Below are 23,706 nucleotides of genomic sequence, written 5' to 3'. Positions count from 1 at the left end.
CTGTGGCAGATAACCTGGTTGAGAAATTTGCGCTGGTACCTTTCCATGGGTTTATCAAGACAGAATGACAGGTAGTCTTTGCCTTTTTCCCTAGGGACTCTTTTTCCCTTATTCTCATTGAATAGATAATAGGCTTAGGGAAATAAATGCTGGACTGTCTGAGACTGGTTGAATTCTAGGTTTTGAAAAAAAGAGAGATGTGACTCTGAGAACATATCTATTCCCTAAATCTTGTAAATTGGGTGCTTTGAGGTTTGAAACAAACCTGCACTCCTCACTTCCACTCTGACCCAGAGGTGGTAGGAGCGTTTAAAGGAATATTTTGGATTATTGGAGACTGAAATTTAAGTTGTAGAACCTTGGGAATCACAACAATGAAAAAGCTGGGATTTGCCCAGAGCATCAGGACTGTAATGACTTTGAATGGTCCATGCAGCCTCAGACAATGAACATCTTTGTGGAGACCATGACATAGAGATCTGTGGTCTTTTTTCAAGCTTTCCAAAGTTATTAAGTATGGAATCCTGCGTGACTCTACGGAAGGGAAAGGGTCTCCTACAAAATGACTGACTGAATTTCTCATTAAACATTCAAGGAGATGACAGAGATAAGGAAGTCCAAAGCCAAGTTGAACTCCATTTGGAACATGGGGAGAGAGAGTTCATGCACTTAAGCGTTGAGAATCAAATTTATACTTATTTTACATTTAACAGTACTGCCTCTGTTAGAGTTTGACCATATGCTTTTAACTAGACCAGCCATCTCAAATTTGTATCACTTTATCTTTTTTTTCTTCATGGCATTTAATACTATCTGGTGTAACAGTATGTTTGTTTACTGCTTTTCTCTACTAGTTTTAAGCTCCATAAAGGAAGAAGCTTTGTCTTTCTTATTTGCTGCTCTATACCCCATACTTGAAATATGCCTGGCATATAGTAGGCACTCAATAAATATTTAATGATTGAATGAATAGTATTCAGAAGTTCTCATGGTAAGTAGGAAGAGATAGTGAAGAAGTGAAAATATTTAATCTTAAAATATTGACAAGATGCAGCTCTCTATGAAATAAAAAGGATTTCCTGGATTTCTTAAAAATAGTGCTATATCATCATTTTGTATTTTGCTTTAATACTCTCTTCAGTTTATTTAATACCTTTGATTTCCTTTTATGGCTTATTTTTGTTGAGAAGATGATCCCCCTAGAGTGTATCAGCAATTGGGGAGATGTATGATTTTATTAGCTTACTTTATTGACAATCTTAGACTTCCAGTCAGTCTGAGTGATCTTATGTCCCTCTTTGCATATTGCTAATATACCTTGCTATTTTTTAATATAGCTTAAAATGCATATTTTATATTCTCCCTGTTTCTGATATTCCAAAGTAATAATAGATCATTTTTATATGGTAGATGTTTAATATTCTTTACCTCTATAGTCTATGTGGTATATTTACATTGATATCAGCATGGAATTTTTAAAGTACTTTGAAGCATAGAATTCATGTTAAAGGGATTAAGACAACTCTCTTTGTTTATCTAGAGTCAAAAAATAAATGTGAGGTGGGGGAAAAATTGTGAGAATTTAAGAGAAGGAGAGTCCAACCTATCTGGAGCCAAATTCCAACATATTCTTACCAGCAGTGCATACAGTCTGAAGAAAAGAGAAAATTATTGAGCTATAGGACTTTTCTTTACCATGAAATCTCACCAGGTCACATGTCTCTCCAATAGGATAAATTTTCTTTTATTAGTTATGTAGTGCTTAGTAACAAATCTTCCAAGTATTAATGTCTTAATCCAACTATAATAATTTGATATCTTTCACAGTTTCTCTGGATCAGGAAGTTGAAGGATTTGGCTGGGAATTTTTGGCTCAGTGTCTCTCCTGAGGTTGCATGCAGCCAGATATGGGCTGGGCTGCAGCCACCTGAAAGTTTCATTAGAGCTGAAGGATCCACTTTTAGGTGATTCTGTTATAAAGCTGGCATATTGGTACTGGGTATTATGAAGAGACTTTACTTTTCACATGGGCCTCGCTATGGGGCTGCTTGAATATCCTGACATCATGATGGGTTTTCTGCAGAGTTGAGCAATCCAAGAAAACCAAAGCAGAAATTACGATGCTTTTTATGGCCTAGTCTTGGAAATCACACTTCTACCATGTTTCTTGGCCACTCCAGATTCAATATGGAAAGAAACTAGATAAAAATATGAATACAGGAAACAGTAAGTATTGGAGTCCATCCTGTGGGCTGACTTCTACAACTTTCATACTTAAACTTTCTCTAGACAGAATTAGAAAGAGAGAAAGCAGAAACTTATTTCCCCAGTTGTGAATGTCCACTTTATTAGTCTCTCTTAACAGTATTTTTCTGCTCTCTGAACTGCTAATCAAAATCTACAACATCTAGCCCTATGGTACCTTAGGGAGAATTCAAACTTTTTTCTTTTCTTTCTTTCTTCCTTTTTTTTTTTTAAATTTATTTATTTATTTAATTTTAGGTGTGTTGGGTCTTCGTTTCTGTGTGAGGGCTTTCTCTAGTTGCGGCTAGTGGGGGCCACTCTTCATCACGGTGCACGGGCCTCTCACTGTTGCGGCCTCTCATTGCAGAGCACAGGCTCCAGATGCGCAGGCTCAGTAATTGTGGCTCACGGGCCTAGTCGCTCTGTGGCATGTGGGATCCTCCCAGACCAGGACTCGAACCCACATCCCCTGCATTGGCAGGCAGACTCTCAACCACTGTGCCACCAAGGAAGCCCCTCTTTCTTCCTTTTTTTAATATAATTTTATTTCTTTTTCAAATATTAAGCTTGGTAAAATTGACCTGTTCTCATTTAATATTAGAAAGGAGAAAAAAATAACAGAGTAATAATTGTACCACATTTCTTTAGTCCATTTTCTCTTCTCTCTTAAACTATCATTTTCTGGCTTCATTCTCCTCAAATCTCTAAGCCTCCTCCTCTCCTCTCACTGTCAGATGATGACCTTGCCTCTTAACTCGTTAGCATTTAGACCCACTTTTAAATTAACTTTCCTACACATGTGTTGTGTACTCTCCCTCACTTCTATCATTAGGAAAAAATTGTGCTTTTAAGCTACTGTCAGCCCTTCCCCTCATGTACTAGAATGCATCATCTCTTAATCATGGAAACTTCTCCAGCAACTGGTTTCTTTCTTTCCTCCATTTCCAAGTTTTTCTTTTTGGGGGTTATTCCTATCAGGTTAAGAACATGCCATTAATTTTCCCATTTTATTATTTTTTTTTACTTGACCTCACATTCATCTCCAAATGTTGCCCATTTTTCTCTTCCCTTTTAAGAAAGCTCCTCAAAAGAGTTATGTATACTTGCAATCTCCAATTCCTCCTCTCCCATTCTCTCTTGAACCAACTTCTTTTAAGCTTTTTATTCTCATGGTTCCACTGAAACAACTTTTGTTAAAGGCCAGTAGTAACCATCATATTGCTATGTTTAAAGGTCAGTTCTAAGTCCTCTTTTTACATGACTTATCAGTAACATTTGACACAACCAATCACATCCTCCTGCGTAAAATATTTTCTCCATTAGGCTCCCAGGCACACAGTATACTCTCGCATTTTCTACCTGTAACAATGGCTGCTTGTCTTCAGCTTGTGTTGTTCCTTCTTGCTCACCTATCTGATCTCTTCACAACAATATATAACGGAAACAATTACAGAGTCTCAAGAATTTATAGAATTGATGTTTCTACAGAAAAAAAATCTTGAAAATTAGTATCATTTAATTGGAGAATTTAACATGCTCTCATTTCATGACACTCAAAGGAAAAAAAAAAGGGAATCCAAAATATATGGATAACACAATTATAATGCTCAAATAATACAGATGTGCTAAAAACAAGCCCTGGCTGATTGTTACTCAGGAGGACCTCCCTGCTCCCTCGCTGGGAATTAGAGCTGAGTGAGTTGCCACACCCACTCTCCAAAACAGCCTTCTTTCTACTATGTATGGGATTGTTCACATTGCTTACATACAGTCTTACTCAGAGACTTAGGATCTTGTGGCTTTGTTTACATTATTTTGTTTTTATTGTTTGTTTTTCTCTGTTAGAAGAAAATAATAGAGAACTCAGGAAGGATTCCATTACCTCTAAGGAGAAGAGCAGCCATTTCAGCAGCCACTAGTCTGTAAAGGTTTTGCCATCTGCCTACACCACTGGATATGTACTATGGGTGTAGAAAACCAGTGGAGAAAGAGATTAACAGTATGAGTAGGATCTAGCATTTTAGGTGGAATTACTGGACATCTGTGGGTTAGGACAGAAAAACAAACTCATTACCAAAGTTTTGCACACCAATGGTTCTGGTTATAGGTAAGATGTGTGGAAATTTAAGTTTGAGGTTTCCAAGAAATTATGGTTGTCAATAAATAGTATATACACTTTAATGTTTAGAATATATTTACTAATTAATGTTAATTCTAAGTTAGACTATGCCAATAGTAAAGAGTTGAGAAAGATTAGAAAGAAAGATAAGAATATTCTGTATAGGGAATGTGAGTGTAAAACACTTGATCAAATAAAAATACAAGAGTTTTATAGTAGACTGATAAAGACTTGCCTTAGCAAGAATGATAAGTGACTGTCAGCTAGTTATTTACTTTACAGCCTTCAGTTAGGTTTCGTTGTTATTTAAAAGATGAGTAAGTACCAGTATTATATTATTAAATGAGAAACCATAATAACAGTTCTTATGAAAAACACCTTATCATTTTGCATGTAGAATGTACATTATCTTTAGCGATGCAAATCCTCTGTGACATTCGAATTAAGTATTTGCATTATAGTATACTCACTTTTTCTTCACTTTTATCCCTAATTCATAATTATGAGCATTTTGCTTAGAACAGGATTAAGATCATTGTTATTAGGAAAACATTCTTTCCTATTTAGAGTTAATGAATTCACTAGAGATTTTTGCCCTCATGATGATTACTTGATTAGGTACACCTGAGAAATCATTAAAGGAAAGAGCCGGAATAAGAGGGATTCTTTTTCTTTTTGCTGTTCAGACATGTGCAGGCATGTCTGAGGATACTAGGGACACTCAGGCTATAGAAATCAAGCTATTTATTTAAAACGTGAATCCATGACACTCACTGACACCTGTGTTCCCACAGCTGAGATCAGAATCCTACTGCATTTAAACTGAGCAGAAGCTGGGGCTAAAATAATAAGAGAATAGTTTTATTTAATAATTTAAATTGCTGATTTTAGTGATAACCAGCTGTTCAGATTTTCGTATCCATAGAATGAAGAATGGTATGGGAAATTTGATCCTTCTATAGTAACATCATTGAGAATTTTCTTTGTAAGTGGGTACAGGGAGCATAATCAATTGGAATATTGTTGAGATGAGGGGTGGCTAGTATGTGTATCTTCTAATTTTAGTGATTAATTAAAGCCTAGAAAGATAGGAATTCAAAAGAAATGTTTTCCAAAAGCAATTGGATAAAATAAGCTAATTAACACATTTTAATTTAATTAATCAATATTTAAATAATTTATTACATCTCTCTTAGTGGAAGACATTTTCTCAGGCATAGTAAGGCAGAGTGTTATTAAAAAATTATACAGGCCCTGTCTCTATACTCTCATTCTGTAATTGTGGTAATTTATGCTTTGATATGTACTTTTGGTAGTCAAAAATATAATCTCTATGAGGGTATTTTTTAATATAAATGTCATTATGCATGCTAGTCATAGTAATTTATTAGATCACCTTTGGGGATTACTTGGGAGTACAACATTATATTACAAGTAAATTTATTGAGTCTATGGTGTTGGATGTAAATCAGTGCTACTAAAAGTGAAAAGAATCCTGTTATATAGAGAATGAAAAGTGGAATTCTGTGTTTGGTCTTATTTCTCAATTAAATGACAATAATAAGTGTTGGAATTACTGTTGCTTCAAATAATATGTAGAACAGGATAATATTTGTGTTAGTAAATGTTTGATTAAAATTATTTGAACTAAACTAAATATTGAAATATAGCATTATTTTGGGATTTCAGTTCTTTTGATTAGGTGAAATTGGCTAGCAATTAATATTAATGGTGGTAACTAGCTTATACCTACTGGTAAGGGTGTGGATAGTGAGTTGAAAAGTAGTTCAATAAGATATTAAACTTATTTATTTATGCAATAAATTTATTAAATAATGAGGCTTTAGGAGATAGTTAATTCAGATTTTGTTTTGAGGCATCATACTTAAGGTAGGAAAGCAATTTTTCAAGTTGAAATGGGTTGAGAATTTTGATGTAAAAAACTGTACATATACCAACTACTCTTACAAGAAGTGTTAAGCCTATATAGCAGCTTTCTGGGGTGCAAATATATAAGATGTAGTGCTTGATGTTAGGTTAACATTTACTTTTCAAAAAGCATTATAATAAACAAACAATATTATGCCCATTAAACATTGTAGCGAAGTTATATGGGATAAATTAAAAGACTTAGAAGAACTATTATAAATGCTAGTGAGAAATTTATATTGATAGAGTTATTAGGTAATTGTTATAACCCATAATCTGTGTCAAAATTATTTGTTTTATTGTTAAACTACGTAATTTTACTCTTATAAATCTTTTTTGAACTGATTTGTAGGTTTAGTCTGTGACTCATAGTATAAGAATAGCATTTATTTATCTATTTATTTATTTATTTCATCTATAGGTTGATATCCTAAAAAGTCCAAGGTAGTGTTAGTAGAAATAAAATATGGGGTCAGACAGTAAAAGTTTGATTGAGACTAGGAAACATTTTGTTGTAAATTGTAAGAGGAACAGTTCTAGATTTTCAAATACAAATTCATATGGATTTGATTTTTCTGTATATTGGTAGTAATTGTGGTAACCAGAATGTGAAATTACTAATATAGATGCTAATATTGTTAAATAGTCCTGAGTTGGTTGTACTAATTAGTACAACAAAAATAGGATCAGTATCAGTACACTGTTATATAAAGAAATAGATAATAATTAAAAGGGTCAGCTTTAGGGTCAGTTTCAAAATTGAAGTGAACAGATGTAAAATAAAAATTTATTTGCCATATAAAACATATAATTGGGGAATGTTTTACCATCTCCGTGAAATCCATTTTTCAGAAGTAATACTGAGTCATAGATGCCATGATAATTAGTATATGATGTTTCATAATAGGTCAAATATAAACATCTATGATGATAAATAGTGTTTGTAATATTTGTTTTCTGTTTTATTTCCTTTAGACCGTGGGGGCTCCGGTGATAGATACAGCAGTAGCTGGAAAGGGAAAAATGTTAAGAAATGATACTTCTAATGAATTTAGCAGTTTAGTAGTTTAATTCATGCTAATGATTAGCATCTGTCAAATTTTGGCAGAAGGGCTGCACTTGAGTGACTGAAAGCTCAAAAATATCCTGCAATAAAATATTTCTAATACATTGAAGAGAATTATTTCATATTAAAGTTCTTTTTGTACAACTGATGTATGGGGATCTTGGAAAGTATCTTCTTAGACACTATCCCTTCATTAATAACATACTGTTAGTGCATTGTTTAATAGTCTGAGTATTAATAGAGTTAATGATTTAAAATGGAATCTTTAACAGTACAGATAAGGCCCCCTTTAGTGGACAGGAACTTAACTTTATTACACAGTAAGCATATGTGTGGCAAGTCATTAGGTATTTTCTGTAATTACAAGCTTCCTAGAGGGGTGAAGACGTGATTAAATTAGGACAACTGTAAACTCTAAAATTGTAAGAAGTATTCGAATAATAAACATGATTGAGGCTACTGATAGGAATTTACATTATTGATGTGGATCAGCTTTCAAAGTATTCTAAACGTACTGTCTCAAGCACAATGTCTATGAAGTTATGGTTTTAACCACAAAATTTCAGATCCATAAATTTTTTTTGTTTTTAATAAAGACCGCTTCTAGTAGATGTTAATGCTTCTCACTTTAGTTGTCCTGGAAAAGCAACTGTTTTTAAACCTAAAGAAGGAATAGCTCATGGATGGACCATACTTTCTGATGAGGCTAATGTTTAGATTGGCAGTTCTATGAGGATTATTACATGACTATCAATTTCTAGGAAATAAAATTCTCTGAATTATAAGTCTGAATCAAAGTTAAGACCTTCATAGTCTATATAATCATAAATTCCATTCATTGGCATCCTTTTGTTTCTATGGTTAGGAATAGGCTATTGTTTTTTCCCAATAATTAAATAATACATAATAATGGAAGAATAATAAGAATTAAGATAATCAAAGGTAAGATGGCTTATACTGTTTCTAATTCTTAAGCACCTGTTGTGCTTTTGTGAGTTAATATTAAAATTAATATTAGATGTATATGTTAAAAGATAAACTGAGGCATATTAAAAAAATTAAGAATTTGAGCAAAAATTGATTTGAATTGGGCAGTGCCAAATCAGAAGTGGCTAGGAGTGCTTCACAACAGGAGGTTGGGGAGAGGCTTTTATAGAGAAAAGGTGGAAGCAAAGTAAGGAAATTATTGATTGGCTATAGTCTGGAGTCTAGCAGGCTGTTTTTGACTGGTTGTCCTTAGATTTTGATTTTATAACCCTGAGGCATTAATTGATTTTTGTTTGTTTACATAGGCTGTCACATTAGAGCCACATCAATCTAATGATCTCCTTGTTTAATTAATAATTCCCTCTTTGATCTCTCCGCCCCGGGTCGCCACAGTCTCGGCTGCTTTCGGGCCTAGCAGCCTGAAGAAAAAAAAGAGAAAAAGATAAAACGAAAACGCTTTAATATCTTAAAAAAAAAAGAAAGAAAAGAAAAAAGAGCGAATCCTCCTCGGAGAAGCCGCGGGGAAGTCACTTTTGCATGCTTCCGGCCTGCTGGACGCCGCCGCACCTGGGCGTCTGTCGGTCCGCGTCCATCGGTCCGGTGGTGAGCCGCTCGCATGCCCGCTTCCACGTGCCTCCACCCGCGCCGGCCCGCCACCTTCTGCCCCGCGCGCCGGCCTCTGCGCTTCACGTGTCCGCGCTGCCCTTCGCCGGCCCGGTGTGGGAGGCGGCTGCACGCTCCGGCGCCCGGGGCTTGGTGAGACGGCACCGACAAATAGTTGGTTTCCCTCTTCCCTGGGCTGCTGTAATCTTAAACCGCCAGGAGCCGGAGGCCCATATTTATAGAGAAACGCACGTTCCAGAGGCCGCCGTGGGCACCACTAGGTTTCCTCTGGAAGAATTTTTGTAATTTGGAGGACAGTCCTCGTTTTAATTTTCTTCATTTTTTGAAATTGGGAGCTTCAAGACCAGGACAGCTGAAAATTACAAACTCCCAGGGAGGGCCATATTGTTTTTGAGAGCCGTTTGTCTGCGGTTTGGCAGTCTCAGTCTCCTCCGAGCCGTCACTGAACTCCTCTCCCGCCCTCGGAGCTGACTCCAGCCTCTCTGAGCTTCACTGCCACCTGTGAGCCACGGCATGGGCCACGGCTCGGAGCGGAGCCCCCTTTGTCCTGTGTGGTCCCTCTAAGAAGCCCTCCTGGTGCGGCTCAGGGTGCTGGGGGCTGGGGAGATGAACACCGCGGCCAACAGCTATACCCCATGGCCTCCTGCACGTGGGTGCCCAGCGCTCAGACGTCACCGAGGCCATCCTGTACGGAAAGTTCAGTCCTGCGGGGCCTGTGCTGTCCATCCGGGTCTGCCGCGATATGATCACCTGCCGCTCCCAGGGTTATGCGGACGTCAAATTCCAGCAGCTGGCTGACGCTGAGCGGGCCTTGGATACCGTGAACTTTGATATGATTAAGTTAAAGCCAATCCGTATCATGTGGTCTCAGAGGGATCCTTCTTTGAGAAAATCTGGCGTGGGAAATGTCTTCATCAAGAACCTGGACAAATCTATAGATAACAAGGCACTTTATGATACTTTTTCTGCTTTTGGAAACATTCTGTCCTGCAAGGTGGTGTGTGATGAGAACGGCTCTAAGGCTTATGCCTTTGTCCACTTCGAGACCCAGGAGGCTGCCGACAAGGCCATCGAGAAGGTGAACGGCATGCTCCTCAATGACTGCAAAGTGTTTGTGGGCAGATTCAAGTCTCGAAAAGAGTGGGAAGCTGAGCTTGGAGCCAAAGCCAAGGAATTCACCAATGTTTATTTCAAAACCTTTGGGGAAGAGGTGGATGATGAGAGTCTGAAAGAGCTATTCAGCCAGTTTGGTAAGACTCTTAAGTGTCAAGGTGATGAGAGATCCCAGTGGGAAATCCAAAGGATTTGGCTTTGTGAGTTATGAAAAACACGAGAATGCCAATAAGGCCGTGGAAGAGATGAATGGAAAAGAAATCAGTGTGAAAGTCATTTTCGTCGGCTGTGCACAGAAGAAAGTGGAACGGCAGGCCGTGTTAAAGCGAAAATTTGAACAGCTGAAACAGGAGAGAATTAGTCGCTATCAGGGGGTGAATCTCTACATTAAGAACTTGGATGACACCATTGATGATAAGAAGTTAAGGAAAGAGTTTTCTCCTTTTGGATCAATCACCAGTGCCAAGGTGATGCTGGAGGATGGGAGAAGCAAAGGGTTTGGATTTGTCTGCTTCTCATCCCCTGAAGAGGCAACGAAAGCAGTCACGGAGGTGAACGGACGCATCGTGGGCTCCAAGCCACTGTATGTTGCCCTGGCCCAGAGAAAGGAAGAGAGAAAGGCTCACCTGACCAACCAATATATGCAGCGGGTGGCCAGGATGAGAGTGTTCCCCACAAATGCCATCTTAAATCAGTTCCAGCCTGCAGCTGGGGTCTACTTTGTGCCAGCAGTTCCACAGGCTCAGGGAAGACCTCCATATTATACACCTAACCAGTTAGCACAGATGAGGCCTAATCCACGCTGGCAGCAAGGTGGGAGACCTGAAGGCTTCCAAGGAATGCCAAGTGCTATACTGCAGTCTGGGCCTTGTCCAGCTCTTCGCCATCTGGCTCCAACTGGTAATGCTCCGGCCTCTCGCGGCCTCCCTGCTACTGCTCAGAGAGTCGGGTCTGAGTGGCCGGACTGCTTGGCTATGGACTTTGGTGGGGCTGGTGCCTCCCAGCAAGGGCCAACTGACAGCTGCCAGTCTGGAGGTGTTCCCACAGCTGGGCATAACCTAGCGCCTCGTGCTGCTGTTGCTGCCGCTGCTCCTCAGGCTGTTGCACCTTACAAATATGCCTCCAATGTCCGCAGCCCTCACCCTGCCATCCGGCCCCTGCAGGCACCCCAACCTGTGCTTCACGTGCAGGGGCAGGAGCTGCTGACCGCCGCCATGCTGGCCGCAGCACTCCCCAGGAACAGAAGCAGATGCTGGGTAAACATTTGTTCCCGCTCATCCAGACGATGCACTCAAATCTGGCTGGGAAGATTATGGGGATGCTGCTGGAGATTGACATCTTGGAGCTGCTACACATGCTGGAGTCCCCCGAGTCTCTCTGCTCCAAGGTGAATGAAGCTGTGGTGGTCTTACAGGCTCATCATACCAAGAAAGAAGCTGCCCAGAAGGTGGGTGCTGTCGCTGCTGCTACCTCTTAGACAAGGACAGACCGATTGAAAGGCCAAATAAACCCTCATGGAATTCAGCTCAAGGTTTGAAGACGTCCTAGCTTGTCCTATGGACCTCAGCACCAGGAACCACAGATTGCAAATTTAATAGGTCATTTTGTATCTAAAGGTTAATTATGAAGCGCCTAGAATTTTTCAATTAAAAGAATATATTCTCTGGGTTCTGATATGGCCCAGACAGTGTTAACTGTTTCTTTTTCTATTGTGAGTTTTGATTTTTTCCCCCCAGAAATTGGTTTTATTTGATGTACCCAAGTCTTGTTTCTCAATAAAGAAAAAATCTCCATTAAAAAAAAAAATTCCCACTTTGAGTCATCCTTTAATACATGAGTATTGACCACAAACATTGGTATTAGTATCACTTTTATTCATCATCACAGTAAAGTTGCTGTTGTCTCATTGTAAAATTCATAGGTTATGATGTCAGATTCATAGAAGAATGGTTTTTGCTGTTCATTGTGTTGTTCACCTTGTTTCTGTTTCTCTAAACTCATTGAGACCATCAGAGGTACTGCTAATGGCTACAAACATGCATTTAAGACTTTTGAGAGAACACAGCTCAGGAGGGAGATTATAGTGATAACTATGAGGAGGATAATACCAAGATACTGAAGTACATTGCTTAGCCAGGGCCCTCATGAACCAAACCAGTTGGTATCAAATAAATCAAATAATGTATTTACTGGGAGGATATCAACCTCCAGGTTTTAGCCAAGTGGCTTGTTTGTTAATTTCTCATATTTGTTACAATACCAGAGGTGTTGATCCAGGTACAGAGGAGGTATTTGCTATGGCACAGACTTCTCCTTTTCAGCAAGTAAGTACTCTAAAGTAATTCTATTATCTAAAAGCACCTTACGAAGAAAGTCTAGAGATTTTTGTTGTGTGTTAAGGAACAATGTCTTCCCATGCATTAACAGAAAAAGCAAGTAGCAAAAGGAATAAAGATTTCATATTAGAGATGAAGATACTGATTTATGATTTTGGAAGAGCTGTCCCCCTCAAGATGCCATCTGCTTCTGGAGAAAAACTTCCCTGGAAGTCAATTTTAATTTTAGATCTCCAGCTGGTGTTCAGTTCCAAGAGTCTGAAGGAGACCTTTTAAATTGGAGGAGGTGAACCTGAGGGTCAAGTCTCTGAAGTTTGGCTGTCATTTGGATAGCGAGGAGAACCTGGTATGGTCCCTTCCATGGAGTTCAAGGGAAGTCTTTGTTCTTAGTGATTCCAAATCAGAAGGGTGGGAGATCCCGTCTGCAGGCTCTGGAGGGAGGAGGGTGTCCCAGCAGGTCCCACCATGGTCACTAGAACCTGTGGAGGAGGAAAAATAATTTCCCCCCTACCCTTTATCGTGAGTGCTTGGCTGAGACCCCGTCCTTCTGCAGTACCTCATAAATGGATAAGCTTATCCTCTACTGTGGCCATTGTAATTCAAGTTTATCTTTGGTAAGGTTAACCTGGTTGTTCAGCCTTAAAACAAAATTTTATTCCCCTGAGGCCTCAAACTGGACCCAGTCCAGTTTAAGTCAGACACATTCTAACCTTGTACTCAGTACTGTTTCTAAGTCAGATCCACTCTGGCTCTGGACAGTTTCCAGAGCCAGTAGGGGGGGAAAAAAAAGCTGTAAGTCAGAAAGCTCATAATCAAAAAACTGCAGAGGTAGGATCTGAGAAGGACTTACCATCACCTCCAGAGGCAACAAGACAGCAGCAAGCTCAAAGGGGCACAGCAGGTACCTTCGCCTGCTTGATCTTTGTTCCGGGGACTGTCAGCAGTCTCCTTCAGTTCCCTCTTCTGACATCAGAACCATTAAAAGATAAACTGAGGCATATTAAAACTTTTAAGAATTTATTTGAGCAAAAATCTATTTGAATTGGGCAGTGCCAAACTGAAAGTGGTTAGGTGCACTCTCCTGACAGGATCTTAGAGAAAGGCTTTTATAGAGATAAGGGGGAAGCAAAGTAAGAAAATTGTTGATTGGCTATAACCTAAAGTCTGCTTGGCTGTTTGTGATTGGTTATCTTTAGCATTTGGATTTTGTAACCTTGAGGCATTTATAGGCTTATATTTCGGTTTGCTTGTGTAGGCTGTCATAGCATTAGAGCCACATCAGCCTAGTAATCTCCTTATTTAATTATTTTAACATACATAATACTAAAGAGCTAATTGAAATGCTATTATAAGACATGGTAATGATAACATTATTCTACAGTGGAATATATACACCTTGAAAATCTGCAGTGGATATGCTAAGAGACATTTTTTTCCTGCAAAAAACACAATTTTAATATATAAATTAACTTCGATAGAGTTAGGTAATATTTACCTTTGGTAATTGGTAATGGTTATAGTATCTTACTTGCTAAGAAAGCTCATAAAGGTTATGATGTTGGCTTGAAACCAGTTAGAGAGATTTCATTCCTTCCTTTCTTGATATTTATGATTTTGTCTGGTGGGTTATTTGAAAGCATGATGTGTTGGAAAGCATCTGTGAAGTCACTCATTGTCTGTTGCCGTAAGCTCCAGTGCTGTTTTTGTTTTAAAGTAAAACCCTCAGATTATTAATATTTTATAATCATTTCTGTTAGTGGACTGATTCCATAGATGAGAGAGTGTTCACATTGTGTTAGCATCTGCATAGGCTAATTATCACCACCGCGTGTCAGAAAGGCCAAGAAAATGTTGGGAAAAGAAAATTAAATTATTGTTAAATCTAAAATAATTGTTCAGCTTTGCCTCATATAGGATGTAGCATATATCTTGAAAATAATGGGAATAAGTAAACAAAACCACCTATGTAGTAAATACTGCTTCTATAGATAGATGTGATAGAAATGAGCAACAACAAAATATGTATCTTGTAGAACAATATATAATAATGAATTAGATAATTCCTGTTAACCTGTTCACAATAAGTAGGAAAATAAAGCCTATGGCTCAGAGTATAGCTGGTGATCATTTATTACTTCATTCTTATAGCTTGTTGGTCAAAGACTTACCTTTATTTGGATAATAGTAATTATGATAATTATAGTAGCAGAAATGAGATATGCTTGCATATCTACTTCAGTACTTAGGGTATAATAGTAATGTGATATATAATAAATCCTAAAATTCCAATCGATATTGTGGCTCAGACTATTTTTATGCAGCTAAAGAATTTTTTACTGAACAATATGTTACAAATATGTGAAATTATTCCAAACATATGTACTTCAGGATGTGTAATCAATTAGAATGAATGTTGTCATTAAGGTCTCCACTTCCTGTGGGATCAAAAGATTCCATTTGGTTAAGATAATCTCTGCTACAATTATAGAAAGACTTACTACTAATAAAACTGCAATAATCAATAGAAATCAAAGAAGTGGTGTCTGGTATTGTGATGTAAAAGGTGACATTATGTTAATTACTTGCAGTAATAAATTAATGGTGCCTAAAATTGTCGAGACCCCTATTAGATGAGGGGAGTAGATAGTTAAATCTATTGTGCCTACAGGTATTACATTGCCAGCTAATAAAAGGGCGCATTGTTCACCCTGTTCTTGCTTTGACTTCTGCTGTTGCTGATGCAAGTAGTAAAAGGAATCATGGGAGTAATAATCCAGAGCTTATTTATTTATTAAAATGCTATATCTGATGCACCTATCATTAGTGGTGTTAATGAATTTCAAAGTCCTCCAATCATGTTGGCATTGCTATAAAGAAAATTATTACTAAGACCTGAACAATAATAACCAATTATAAATTTAAATAATTTCTAATAAAATCCTCATTGATTAAAATCAGCCTAAATTAGCTGTCTCGATTAGTCATCTCTACTATTCTATCTAGTTTAAAAACCAAGTAGTCAGTATACAGAAGTGACCACTTTGTGATTTGTTGAGAATAGTCAAGAGTAGATAATTTATGTAAAATGGCTAATAATAAACTTTATATGGCAGATATAAGGGCAGAGACTAATTCTTCATTTTACCAAACTGGGAAGTTTAACTTATATACTGAATTGCAAGTTCCAAGAAGCAGTTAAATAAAACCTTGTTTCGGTTTCTCCTGCCTCTCTCTACAAAAGTTTGAAGTAGATCAAAACCAGTATTGAGGGAAGGTAGTTATCAATGTAAGTGACACATATGCATATATTTGTAATTATTATTACATATAACAGAATAATTGGTAATGTGACCTCATGTGGAAATTATATCACACACATAGGGCTCCGATTAGGGTACATTCTCAGCTTAACTGATTACATGGCTAAGCTTGATATGGACAAATGGTATTTTGAGATTTAACTGTTAGTAGATATGGTCTTAGTGTGGGCATTCAGATTGTTTATGCAAGGTCAGGACAAGAATAGTTAATAATCTATACTAGTATTAATAAAGTTAGAGGTCAAAGTTGTTCTTTGATGTATCATTTCATGACATCTGCAATTGGTTGAAGTCCATAAGGACCTACAATATTTGGTTCTTTATGAAATTCAATGTGACCTAAATTTTTTGTTGAAGCATTAAGAAGGCCAAGGTAAATAGAATAGGGAAAATTAGTAATTATAAATTAACTAGAAACTTGCTTATTAAAATTAAAAGGTCAAACTCCTGAAAACAGTTTTACATTATTACTGGATTCTATCATCTAGATGAGCCCAATTCTTGACTTATTTAATATCTAGTATCTGGCTCTTTTGTGGAATGGACCTTATTGCTTAAGTCCTTTCATAATGTGAGACATCTTTGTATAAAGAGGAACCAAATGGAAGTGTTCTGATCTGAATTCAGGTCACACAGAATTTTTAATGATGGAACAAAGGAACCTTTTAAATAGCAGTTACATTTTTAGAATGTCTGGATACAACAATAAAACAATAAACTTTAACATCAATTTGACCTCTAAAATAAGATTTTATTATTTCCATTTGAGAACTCTGTTCCATTGGTGAAAATTTTGAGTAAATTAATAATAGTTATATATTTAGAATAATTAGTCTACATTTGATCATTTGGTGGCTTTTCTATACTCTGAGGTCACCTCAATCAAAATAATTCAATATGATTAGTTACTTAGATAACTAATTTTCATATTCAATTAATAAATTTAAGTTTTATGGGTTTTAGAAAGTAGAGGGAAGTTTGAATGTTTATTAAGTTACTTTAACTTCTTTTAATCTTTCTTTACTGCATATTTCTTTTAGGTTAACAGTATATTGAACAAACATGTTCAAAAAATTTTTTCTATCTATTGTCTAACAGTAGCTTATTTATTTTGACAAGGGACTATGCAAAAAATTATTTCTTAATACTTATATTAATTTTTTTCCTGCATATGTAGTTAATCCAATACCGTGTTAGGAGGTGGTTTTGCTTGTAGGTATTTAGCTTGGTTGTGCTGGTGTGCATTTGTAATTGGTGCTGCTCTTAAGCCAGTTATAATTTTATGAGTAATTACTCTCCCAGGATGGTTTTATTCTGTTTCAAATGATCTGTACATCTTCTGATTAACGTTTAAAATTACATTAGTGTTTATTCTTCTTTAGGTAAATTCAAAGTTGAACTTAAATTCTGCTTTGGATAACCAGCAATCACCTGGCTCAGTGTTTTTTTTTTTTTTTTTAACCTCTACCTGTAAGTTCGTCTCATTATTTTGTCACAGAAAAATGTTTCCATATTAATTGTTTACAAGTAGCTTGTATGTTTTCTTTCTGTGTTTTAAGTTAAAGTTCTCTGTTTATTATGTTTTAGTTAATTCATTATGCCTAAGAGTTACTCTTTCCCTCTTTTTTTGGTTTTGAACCTTTAATGAGAAAAATTATAATATTGAGCTTGAGAGTACCATGTTTGTACGTCACTGGGTCAAGGGTTGGGGATTCAGCTAGAACTAACAAATAGGTTATATATAAACAAAGATACATGCGGTCACAGAATGAAAAACTGCTGCCTGGCACGATTACGTCTCAGTTTTCTTATCACTCATGTTGGGGATCCTGTAGCTGACGAGAATAGACATCCATACTCTGGGTGCCCTCCAACACATCTACCTCCAGCAGCATGTGGTGAATCTTTGTCAGAAATTTCTCATCACACTCATACCCTTTGATTAGCCCTTTGGGTACCTCGCCCAGATGCAAGGTATCTGCCACCTCCAGAAACACTGCTTACTCCACCTTGGGTATCACTCACCAAGAAGTTTAGATTGAACTTCACTGGGTTGATGCAGACCTCGGTGGCCTAGAGTCGCAGGAGGAAGCCATGGGCACTGCCCCCACCTCTCCTCTCACCTGTGACCTCAGAGAGTTATGAGTGAGCAGCTTACCTTAGCCACCAAGCCATCTTGCCAGGCTGAACAGGAAGTAGGTCGGCACTCCTGCCTGTGTCACTTCCGGGATGCTCCCCTTGCTATATCCTATTGGATGGCTGGTAGGAGCAGAAGTGGAGAACTTGCTGGAACTCTTTCCTCTTTTTAATGTTTATTTATTTATTATTATTTTTTACTTACTGACATACTTTCCCTAACATCTAACTTAGATTTTTCTCTTCCATACTATACTTTTAGATATTTGGTATAATTATTAGTAATAATTGTATTTGCTTTACTAGTAGTAATTGTATTTTTTTAGTTTGAGCTAGGATTGGTTCAGAGTGGTTTCAAGTTTAGTTTCAATTCCACAACTGCATGCTTGGTGCTTTTAAGTTTAAACTGCACTTTAGTTTGCTCAAGTGACTAGTGTACTTACCATGTTATTTTATTAGATTTTTTTATTGGAGTATAGTTGCTTTACAATATTGTGTTAGTTTCTGCTGTACAACGAAGTGAATCAGCTATATGTATACATTTATCCCCTTCCTCTTGGACTCTCTCCCACTCCCCCCCGCAGCCATCCCACCCATCTAGGTCATCACAGAGCACTGAGCTGAGCTCCCTGTCCTATACAGCAGGTTACCACTAGCTATCTATTTTACACATGGTAGTGTATATATGTCAATCCTAATCTCCCAATTCATCCTACCCTTCTCTTCCCCTCTGTGTCCACATGTCCATTCTCTACATCTGCGTCTCTGTTCCTGCCCTGCAAATAGGTTCATCTGTACCATTTTTCTAGATTCCACATATATGCATTAATATATGATATTTGCTTTTCTCTTTCTGACTTACTTCACTCTCTATGACAGACTCTAGATCCATCCACATCTCTACAAATGATCCAATTTCATTCCTTTTTATGGCTGAGTAATATTCCATTGTATATATGTATCACATCTTCTTTATCCATTCCTCTGTTGATGGACATTTAGGCTGCTTCCATGTCCTGGCTGTTGTAAATAGTGCTGCAGTGAACAGTGGGGTACATGTGTCTTTTTGAATTACGGTTTTCTCAGGGTATATGCCCAGTAGTGCGATTGCTGCATCATATGGTAGTTCTATTTTTAGTTTTTTAATGAACGTCCATACTGTTCTCAGTAGTGGCTGCATCAATTTACATTCCCACCAGCAGTGCAAGAGGGTTTGTTTTTCTCCACACCCTCTCCAGCATTTATTGTTTGTAGATTTTTTGATGGTGGCAATTCTGACTGGTGTGAGGTGATACCTCACTGTAGTTTTGATTTGCATTTCTCTAATAATTTGTGATGTTGAGCATCTTTTCATGTGCCTCTTGGCCATCTGTATTAGATTTTTAGATTAATATTTCTTATTTTTTATTATTCATATTATGTTTGGATTTTATATGAGGAAGGTAAGCTGTGTGCACACTTCAAGGCCTGATTCAGCTGGCTTTTTAATTTGCTTTTAGCCTGTAATTTCCTAAAGTTTCTGTTAATGGACTCAGAATGTAGCTCATTCTCTATACCCTCATGTAACATCGTTATGATAATTCTTGTTGTTATTTCAAAACCTTTCTTAGTGTTTGCTGTAATGACATTATACTGGTTAAATCAGCATGTTGTAATGAAGATTTACTGATTATAGAACCGGGTTCTGTAGAGGAGTTTAACACATTACAAAACATTTTCAATTTTGAACTACTGCTAGTAGTACTTTGGTCTTTTTTTTTTTTTTTTTAATGTGTAACACTGTATGTCCTAATGCATTTATCCCAGCTATTACATTTGTGGGGATGCTTTCGATATATAATTACAAAATGTTTTGTTTTGACATATTTTTAGAGAATTCAATTTCAAAGTCAAGATTAGTTCTTTTAAAATCTTATCTATAAGATAGTTAAATTGGGAAAATCATTTTCCTTTAAAATATGTCTCCAGAAAAGACACAGGTATAAACATAACTTAATATTGTTAAATATATTGTAAAACTCTCTGAAATCCAAATAGATAACTTTTAGATCCATTGGTTGAATATCCATCCCTAGTAAAATGAGAATCTCTGCTGTTGGTGTATTATAATTTTTTCAACGTGTTAGCCTTGAATAGAACAATCTTATTCTCATTTTGAAACTAGGAATAAGAATAAGATGGCTTGTGAATGGATTAGTGAAAGGATACGTTATTCTACTTATTTTTTATATGGTTTCTTTTCTTTTAAAAATTAGTATTAATACATTGATTTATTTCTTCTTTATTTTAATACACATGTGCATGCACGTAAGAGGAGGGAAAGAATCCTAAAGAATGAATAGGAGGAGGTCTTGGAAAAAGTGTAATTGAGGTTTTTCAAGCTCTGAGAACCGCTTCTGTCAAGACTCATAAATTAGGAAGGGTGTATGTCTTTCAAGGGGCTGCACACTGTTCGGCAAATCAGGATGTCGAGCTTGACATTGGTAGTAAGGAAGTGGAAAATGATGCCAGCAGCTCATTGCTAGAAACTGACAGCTTGGCCATAGCATTCCCAACTAAACATAAACAACTTTCTCAGGATACAATGGATACTCAAACAAGGCCACTCTGTGACCACAATACAGTAAGACAAAAAAGGACACTTCATAACCGTAGAAGTAACAAAACATCCCCTTCTCCAGGAAAGCAAGAGTGACTACTGGTTCTTCACTAGTGACAATTCTAGGTCCACTTTGGAGCCTCTGCCTCCTAGATAAAAAATATGAAAATACCCAGTGACTTGTCCCTGCTGACAGCATCCCACCCCCAATTATCCACAGGTCTCTAAATCCTGCTTAAAATCTCTCAGCATGAATCCACATATTATAATAAGCTGCTCCTAATCTCTTTTACGGAGACACTTCAGTGTTCCTCTGATGTGTGTTCTCTCTCCTTGCAAGAAGATAAACCTAAATTTGTTTGATTACAGGTATGTGGTGGTCATTTGTTGGCAGGCTTTGACATAGCAACATGAGATGGTCTTGTATTGTTAGGCTAGAATAAGATCATAAAGGCATACTAGAATGTATAATGCCAAGGAAATGGCCCTTTGTCTTTTCTGCTATGGATGGTCATTGGAAGGTACAACAAACAGGAAAGAACATTACAGAGTTGTTGAAACCTTCATTTTGGTGGTAGTTTGGAAGATAAATTGTTTTAGTGGCAAGATTAAAAGGAAATAATTTGGGAGACAGTTTTAGCAATCTGGACAAGAGGTGATGAAGACCACAATTAAAGACTGACAGTGTGAATATAAAGTAAACAGAGAGGAAAAGCGCAGTGCTCAGTAAGTGATTCTAGTGATGCCGTTTACTAAAAGGCAATGTGTAAGGAACAGCTTTGGGGAAGTTTAGATGATTAGTTACTTGTGAGACTAGAGTTTGATAGGACAGGCAGCAACTCAGTCCATTGATCTGAAACTCAGGAGAGATATTTGGGTTGGAAAACAGATTTGGTTGCTACCAGCAGAGAGATGACAGTTACAGCCATTTAATTTTTATGTGACATTTAGTTATATCCTGAATGAACCCAGAAGCCTCTGCTATTCTAGTTTTTGCTGTCTCCTTCTAGCAATTAACTAATTGATGCATTCAATTGTAAAACACCCAGTGAAGTTGAATAGGATAATTTGTACCTGCCTTAAGAAGGCAAATAAACTAGATTCAGGCAATTCATAAATACAACTCAGCTATGAGGTAAGATAATAAACACTCTTTCCTGTTCATGAATCCAGGTTGTCAGGCAGGAATGACCTGCGGGGTAGATTGCTCAGCTAATTTCTCAGATCCAAACAAGCCCATGGCAATGGTGGAGATCAGATGAATAGATGCGTAAGTGGAAGATTTCTCTGTGAAAGGAGTTTAATCCTTCTTCCTTTTCCAGGGGAGATGACGTACATGAATGAGTAATAGTTGATAATTCCCAAGGTGTAGCTGTGGGGAGGAGAATGTTGGTAATCCATAGTCAGAGGATTTTCAGTAATTATTCATTTCCACATTCATTCCACTCTGAAGAATTTTTTAAAGACAGCCGGTATCTTAAAGGGCACATGGATTCTTCAAGAATAAAACATTGTTAGTCCATGATTAGGCAAAGCCTTTCTATAGCTGGGTTTTGTTGTTGTTTGTATTTTTGTTCCCAGTAGCTGTAAACTGTGAATATTTATTGCTTGAGTCGACTTATTTATTTTCTTCAGTCAAGCTTCGGACAGTATGAGACTGTGTTATAGGTATAACAATATTGGACATTCATGCAGTAGGTACTATACTACATACTTTACATACATTATTTAATTGTTATCCCAATCTCATGAGTTAGGTAACAATTTCATCCTGATTTTGGGGTTGACATTACTGGGATTTAGAGGAATTGTTCATTATGATATAGCGTAGTAGGTTTTGGAACTGTCTGTAGTGGTAGAACTCTTTAGTACTACACTTTCATTTACATAGTACAAAAATTAGTGCGTAGTCTTCTTATAAGGAAAAGAATGTCACCAATGTAATCATTATATTGTTCTTATTTGATAGTAGTATTTATTATAATTTGCTTATAGGTTTCGATTGGTTTCAGAATATAATCATTGCCTGCCAAATTTTATAGAGAATATAAATCAATCACTGACATTTTACATAGTATTGTGGTTTCAGTTTCTCACTGAATGCAGTATCATAATCATCTTCTCTCTTTTATCATATCTTAAAATTGGAGAATCCTTTTATTATCTATTGTAATTACTCTCCTTTTCAGGTATGTTCTCTTGAACAACAGAAAGCTTTGACATGGATGTATTAACCATTTCATTTTCTACTGTTTATTTGGTTTTAATCCTTACAGTCTGAGAAAAGTTCTCCTTCATCTATAACCTCACACCCGGCTTCTCCTTAGGTCACACTTGGCATCTTATCTGTGAATCTTGTTTTTAAAACTGAGTTTCCTGGACTCCACATTTTATATACTGAATCAGTCTCTAGGGATGAAGCTGGTGAATCTGGAATTTTATCAGGATTCTGATAAGTTTTATGTACACTGTAGTTTGATGATCACAGCTCTAAGGAGAGATAGTTGGACGTACTTTTCTAGATGTTTTACCCAGCTGCTAATCTTAACTATATGATGAAAATAACAAAACATTTGTTTTTGTTCCCTCTGAAATTGCAAATAATACATTATCACTCCACATTCCTTACAATTATTGCAAGATATTTTTGGTAGCACATAATTAGTACATTAGTATAATCATACATATAAAAGTCAAGTGTGAAAAGATGAATTTTATGTAACATACGATTCAGTGTTAGAATTCATTAGCATGAACTAACACTTTAAAGAACAAAGAAGACTCCCAGCCATGGACACAGGGGCTAAAAGTTCTGTGCTGAAAGGATGAAGGAGATGATACCAGGTATTTCTTACCATATCATCGGAAAAAGAGTTTTTCTTTATTTCATAACTAGCCCAACTGAAAGGTGCGGGGGAATGGTAATACAATTAAATAAACCAAAGGCATCATGACTCAGTTTGTCAATTTCCTTAGAAGAAAACAAATAATTAGTCTTGCCACTTTCAAAACCAGTGTAAACATAAAATTACTTATAGTGAATAAAATGAATACAAAGGATATGTTGGTTTCATATTATGGTTAGGTAAGGAAATGAAAAAGACATGGAGATAACAAGCAGGAAAGGGAAGCCATAGAGGCAGAAAATGAGAGTGCAAAGATAGGGAGGCTTACGTGTTAGCAAGGGCAAAAGAGGCAAACTTCTGCAGAGATTAATAATTGCTGCACAAGAT

At 36.9% G+C, this 23,706-nt stretch overlaps 1 protein-coding gene across 1 annotated transcript; it reads left to right on the top strand.

Annotated features, from left to right (window-relative positions):
- Positions 1-9,575: 9,575 nt before the first annotated feature.
- On the top strand, positions 9,576-11,559 carry LOC309964408 (polyadenylate-binding protein 4-like; the record flags this gene model as incomplete). The annotated part of the gene is given in 4 exon segments (XM_082843398.1): positions 9,576-9,599; positions 9,601-10,227; positions 10,229-11,309; positions 11,312-11,559. Coding segments are annotated over 4 exon segments (1,980 nt in total).
- Between the last annotated feature and the right edge of the window lie 12,147 nt (positions 11,560-23,706).

The sequence above is a fragment of the Leucopleurus acutus genome (assembly GCF_964270905.1).
Source record: "Leucopleurus acutus genome assembly, chromosome: 7".
In the NCBI taxonomy this organism is placed as follows: domain Eukaryota; kingdom Metazoa; phylum Chordata; class Mammalia; order Artiodactyla; family Delphinidae; genus Leucopleurus; species Leucopleurus acutus.
This window is presented reverse-complemented; position numbering and strand designations above follow the sequence as displayed.